The 6,377-nt window shown below is 44.5% G+C and overlaps 1 protein-coding gene across 13 annotated transcripts in view; it reads right to left on the bottom strand.

The window, feature by feature from the left end:
* Positions 1 to 1,236, bottom strand: part of ncam1b (neural cell adhesion molecule 1b) — a 119,183-nt gene extending 117,947 nt beyond the window's left edge. For 9 of the 13 annotated variants that reach the window (XM_042068960.1, XM_042068958.1, XM_042068957.1 and 6 more), the window contains exon 1: positions 924 to 1,235. In XM_042068960.1, the coding sequence (XP_041924894.1) occupies positions 924 to 975 (52 nt within the window). In that variant the 5' untranslated portion in view covers positions 976 to 1,235. Of the gene's footprint in view, positions 1 to 923 lie in introns of all 13 variants that reach the window. The other 4 variants (XM_042068947.1, XM_042068948.1, XM_042068959.1 and 1 more) reach the window with 4 other exon arrangements.
* Between the last annotated feature and the right edge of the window lie 5,141 nt (positions 1,237 to 6,377).

The raw sequence follows: 6,377 nt of genomic DNA on the forward strand, positions 1-6,377 counted from the left end.
AATGAATGAAGCACAGATCAAGTAGTCCCCAAAGTGACGTCATCACCGAATTGCGTACAAAAAACCCGCTAATGCTAAAAACAACAAAAACTGGCATTTAACACCATTTGGAGACATTTTTAAAATGATATACATATATTGAGTGCTTTATGTACCCATTAATCAACAGTGGTGTTTAACCTGCAACACAGGCTTTAAGTCCCACAGGCAGTGTAAAACTAGCTTAGCAAGCTCCACGTTAATTAACTACGAAATAAAGCTCGACCTGCATCCCCAGATGGTTTCCACTAACATTAGGCTACTCTAAGTCATTTCTATTTCGCTTTTGGCAGAATTGTTCACAAGAGTCCAAGTGAAAAATACCTCATCGATCATATTGATTTAAAACGTCTTCAACGTTAATTTCGGGTAAATTAATCTGAATTGCCTAGTGCACTATATTGAGACTGCTGTTTCATCCGTCAACCAGCAAGTTCTCAAGGCTCCTTATTCCTATTTTAAGAAGGCTAACTCACTAGCCTGCTAACCAGTTAACGTCAGCCAGATCCCCTTTAAGCTAACAAAGCTTGTTGGAAAGGCTTAACTAGCCACTTAAAGACACGAGCAGCAGGACCAAATTTGCTTATTTGTTTTATGTTTGCTTGTTCAGTTGTTTTTGACAAAAATATTGACGAGTTAGTCTTGGTACAATAATTCAGAAGCGCGTTGCAATGCTGTCAGATTCACCAGTTTATGTTTGCACCGTCCCCATCCCCTGCTTTGGAACATCTTCATTCAAACAGGTCGGCTGTTGTTCCACCTGCTACTGAACACGCAAGCGCCACACATCAGCTATATTAGCCATTTGTTTGGGAGATGCTGTACTCAAAGTTACATCAGTGTAACAGTTGTTTTTATAATAGTCGCAATTATTTAAATCTTACCTGCAGTGACAATAAAAAGCGACACCAAGACGAAATCCTTGGTCCAAATCATCGCAGCCACTTGACACGACGAGGGGAATCTCTCCTTTTTCAAGATAACGCTTGCGTTAACGTTAATCCTTACAGATACGAAAGTGCTTAGTTACAGTTCGCCAGAAAACAGTGGAACGTACGCGTTATCTCTCGTACAGTCCTGTGATTTGATTAGCTGATGCTGCTAGCTAACTTACACTGTGAATGGGATGTCTGGCCGTCAGCCGAACACGCTCGAGTGGGGTAGCGTCGCCTGCACGGTGCTCGAGGATAGAGCTCGGGCTCTCCACAACTAATCCGCCCAATCAGCGACGCTCCTCACTGAATGATCCGTTGTTAAATAGTGCGCGGGGATCCATACACCATGATATGGACAAGGATTACTTGATTAAGCGATGACAGTTGTTGACAGGCAAACATTTGTTTACGTTACGGGCGATAACAGCAGGAGTGATGGTGCTTTATAACCCTAATATAGCTAATATCCTGCTGCCCGGTGGAACATCTTCGATCCATCATTTAATTATTGTCCATCATGGCCAGGAAGGATGATCCACCGATAGGCCTACATCATACGGATGTATGCACTCAGTCTAAATATAGCCCTTATTAAGTCGTGCATGCCTCTGTAGAATCAATTTTATTCAAATTCATTTGTCTCATTATGAAACTCCTGTGACAATTGGGGTTGTTGTATATGGGGCCATGAGGCCAAAGTAAAAATTGAGTTCTGTTATTTTTAATCAGATCACATTAGCAGACTAGTTGGACATGTGACCAAAACCCCAGTAGCCTCCACATTTGTTGTATTACCAGGCAACACTGGGAAGAAAAACAACACTTGTCTTAGAAGAAAACCCTTTCTCTTTAAACATATGGTCGATGTGTGTGTGTTTGTGTGTGTGTGTTGGCGTGTGTGTGTGTGTGTGTGTTGGGGTGCTCATGCTGCAATGTGTAATCAAATCACAGTCCAGTAGGTCTATGCACCATCTGCAATATTATTTATTTATTTTTCTATATTCAGAAAACATCATGGGAAACATACAGTTATAAATGTGTGTAGCCTATAGTCTGTGTCACCATTACAACCATATGGTATTGCAACCGTTCTCATCATCATCATTATCATGAGACAATACCAACATGGATAGTGTTCCCTCTCCTGGGGAAAGATCTTTAAGTGTATCGGATGTCTTGCGTGAGCAATCATATTGTTAAATACGGGTGCATGGTGTCACTTGAGACAGGCTGTTCGTCCTAGACAAAGAGAGCCTTTGTGTGTGTGACCTGTGCCTGCTTGCCATTGCAACATTGTCCTTGGGAACCTCAGAAGACGAACATCACAGCTGCTCTCGCAGACCTTATCACAGACTCCTTTCCCTCTGCCTGTTGGTAGCATGAGGGACTGAAACACCATCATTACACACACTCACTCACACACTCACGCCCACACACACTGTCTCTCTCTCACACACACTCATATACACCCTCATACACACAAACACGTCTCTGCTTTCATAACAGCCAGACTCCATCAGTCCAGTCTCTCTGCTCCTCAGAGTGTGATCCACGTCCCCAAACCAGTCCTTTGTGTGTTTGTGTGTGTGTGTGTGTGTGTGTGTGTGCTGTGTGTGTGTGTGCGTGCAGAGCAGCCTGCATTCCAGCGCACATCCCTGTCTCCCAGCCAAGCCATGACTGCTGGGATAACCGTGTTCAATGGAAGGTTAGGCCGACTCTCTGTGAGGGGAGAGATTCCCACCATAGGTTCCACCGCAAACCAAACACAGGCTTTTCACTCCTAACCCTCAAGAGTACCGGACACCCAGAGAGGTGTGTGAGACGCCCTGAGAATAGCACAGAGGAAAACAAGAGCACTGGTGATCCCGTGGTCTTTGGTCTGCTCTTCATATCCAGCCCAAAGTTAACTAAACATTGTATTTTATTTATGCAAAGCCGTGGAGCCGCAGAGGTAAAATCCTCTACCTGTGTGGCCCCCACCTGTACGTGTCTGATAGAGATCTCTCAGGCTTAGCCCTTTCATGGCTGTATACGAGGATTTTACAGGTTCAATATGTGTGTGATGTGAGTGTGGTTATTTTGGATGAAGTGTGTGTGTGTGTGTGTGTGAGTGGTGTGTGAAAACAACATTCTTTGTGGTGGGGCACTCTAGAGACCGTGCCATGAGAAAATGGCAGCTTAAAAAACCCTAACCACAGTGCGCTATTTCATTGTTTTGAGCTAACTACCATGACAAATCACAGTGTTTGTCTTTTGTTTTCTTTTTCATGGTTCAAAAACACCAGAGCCTGCCAAATAGAGAAAGAGAGAGAGAGAGAGTGAGAGAGAGAGAGGGGGGGGGGGGGGCACTGGCATATCTGAGAGAAAATGTGAGCCTAGCTGCTAAATCTATCTCTGCTTTGATAGTTAATGAGACTGCAGCCACTAAGGGCAAACATTAATACACCCCTCCATGGTGAAACCAGGACAGCCATCTCACAGTTGTTTAACAGAAACGCACTCATGGATGGAAAAAACCACCAGCGTGCGTGCATGTGCATTGTGCTCCTGTGGTAGGTTACATGTCCAAGAAGACAGTAAAACGCCATGAAGTGAACATACAATGGTATGCAGGTCCTTAGAGTAGAGGGGCTCTGAGATCTATTAGCATTCCTGCGTTGGCCTGGGGAAGTTTGCTTAAAGGTGAATTAGTCGAGGGTGACCCTGCAAACAGCATGCTAATTAGGCTCGCTGGGGTGGGCCTGTATTAGTGCTGTGCTCTTGGCCCTTGCAGGACAAGGCTCCAAGACGTGCAACAATGAATCATTCTGTCACCACGAACTGCTCAAGTAAACTCTCTGACGTAGGGTTGTGATGGTGAATGGCTGAGCTAAAGAACCTTGTATTTCCCCCCCCTCTTAACTGTGTTGTTCATGTCTTGACAATGAAGAGGAAAGCAGAGAGTTGAAAAGCAATGCTGATCTGTTTTGTTAATTTCCCCGGAATTCCATGTCTCGGCAGGAAATGAGTATTGGCAATCGTATTTGTCATAGTGCTGTTGTGTCTCCTGCTCTTTCCTGGTTGCCATGACAGCTGCCTCCGTAGCCACCAGAGGCCAGACTCTATTGTGTGCTCGGGTTGCAATCGCACCTAATGCTCACTGACAGAGCACAGTGATGGTTATTGCAGTTGGCAGTACTGCGCCCTGGGGAGCAGGCAGGAGAGCACAGTGAGTGGCTGCTGCCACCTAGTGGACTGAGGCAGATTGAACACTATAAGACTATAGGTACACTATGCAAGATGTTCACCATTACGATTTGATGGTAGACGAACTTGTAATAGGGGAATAGGCTAGTTCACCTAGCATAGCCGTAGCAAGTCACTAATGAGAGAACAAGCCATGCAACTTCAAGAATAGTCGACCCGAAGACATCTTTGGAGAATCGTGAAACATTACCTTGTACATGGATCACAAACAGTTTATACCCTCTCAATGTGTCAACTGCCCAGACAGGACATCCATGACTCCAGTCAGAGAGTTTCTAATGAGGAGACAAAGCACTCAAAAAAAACCCTACAGAAATGCATGGGGTTGGTTTGTAGCCTAATGCAAATATGTCAGTTGTCTACACATAACCTGCCCCTTCCGCGGCAAAAAAAGTCGACATGGAAATACATTGAGCCAAGCATGTGGTGTGTTGTAAATACATTGTGCAAATCGTGTGTTGTGGTCTCGCTGCTGGAGCAAGTTGGTATCGTGATTCGTGAACCTTGCGCACGCGCATTTCTGACTAAATAAATGCCTGATAAGTGCCCAAAAAGCGTAACAATATGGCTGCCGAGTGGAGAGACTTGCCTAAAGGACTTTGCTCCAGTTGCTGGGTTAAGATAACCCAATGCTGTGTTGGACCCCATTTTACTCAGCGGCTGGGTTGAAAACAACCCAGTTGAGTGTGTGTTCACACATGATGAATAGTCTGGTTCCATTGAAGTATCAGCCGGCTGAGCTACCGCAGGGAATGAACATCAGAAAACTGAAAAGCTCACCTGCTTCAAAAGGAAAGTTATAGCATAACAGAAAACCCCTCTGCAGGACCGTTTACAGCTGGAAACATGGTCTTTATGATGACCACGACTTTGTATGCCAGAACTACTCTGTCTCGGCTGTCTAGGTGTCTGGGTTTAGGCCCAGGGACACATCCAGACAGAAATATGGCTGCTTCTTCAAACAGAACAATGTTAAAGGAGAATTCCGGTGTGATATTGACCTAAAGTGTATTGAAACATGATTCTTCCAGTAGCAGCAACTGGAATCCATGCATTTACACTGAATTATTTTTGGAATCTGATCCCTTATCATACCTGTTCATTCTTACTCATTGCTCGACTTATCGAGACTAAATTCAAGATGGCTGCAAACGCTAAACTTCGTGAAGATCCTGTCTGTATAAATCGTCTTGTAAGTAAACTACCAGTGCTTTTTCAAAGTTCTCAATGTCTCGTTTTAAATGTCAGGGCCCTCGGAAGTCTACCAATGAAGTGTGGAGATACATTGAGCCTCGTAAATGGGTGTAAAACAGTGATTTATTTGCATGGCTAGCCCGATGCCGAAGCACCACTATTGAAAAAGCTGTTGGTAGCATCGGCTAACTAGCACCAGATTTTGGAGTGCAGGGGACAAGCCGAGATGGGCTATGAGACATACGTTCACACTCGGTATCATGTTTCAATACACTTTAGGTCAATATCACACCGGAATTCTCCTTTAATGAAAAGGGTGAGAAATGTGAACTAATGGATGAGATAGAGAGGGGGGGGGCATGAAAAGGGTTGAGGTAGAGCAGTGGTTCTCAAACTTTTTCTGTCATTCCCCACTTTAGAGGTGGGGAATTTTGAAGACCCACCTGACCCCTACCCTGGGGCATGACACACATGACCCTGCACAATGGAATTGTCTCTGCGAGACACTCTGGCAATGAGCAATGATGCACGTTACTTTTTCCCCCTGCATTCTGGGGAACCAGCTAAACTGATAGGAACTGATAAAGACAGCGCTGCAACGTTGGAGGACAGTACACATTAGTCGTAGTGTTATCCGATTGTGTCGAAGTCCGAAATCATTCAGAGTAAACACGGTCTAGTGTTATCCAATTGTGTGCAGTGAGATTTTTAAATGCATGCTTGTTGCCGCCCCTCGAGTTGGGCCATTACATTGTTCGTGCCCAGACCCTTAATCTTTCTAGATTACCAGGGTCTGGATTTTCCAGGCTACCTGACCCCATCACCCCAGCAAAATGGTAATGTTAAAATACTTTTGCATTTTGATTCCAGGTTACATTTCCTGTCTAGGATCTGATGATGTTTTAATTCATATGTCGGTCTGTTTATGACTCCAATGTTTGTGTGTGGCTATTTTTTTTTTAA

This window comes from Alosa sapidissima, chromosome 17 (genome assembly GCF_018492685.1).
Source record: "Alosa sapidissima isolate fAloSap1 chromosome 17, fAloSap1.pri, whole genome shotgun sequence".
NCBI lineage: Eukaryota > Metazoa > Chordata > Actinopteri > Clupeiformes > Clupeidae > Alosa > Alosa sapidissima.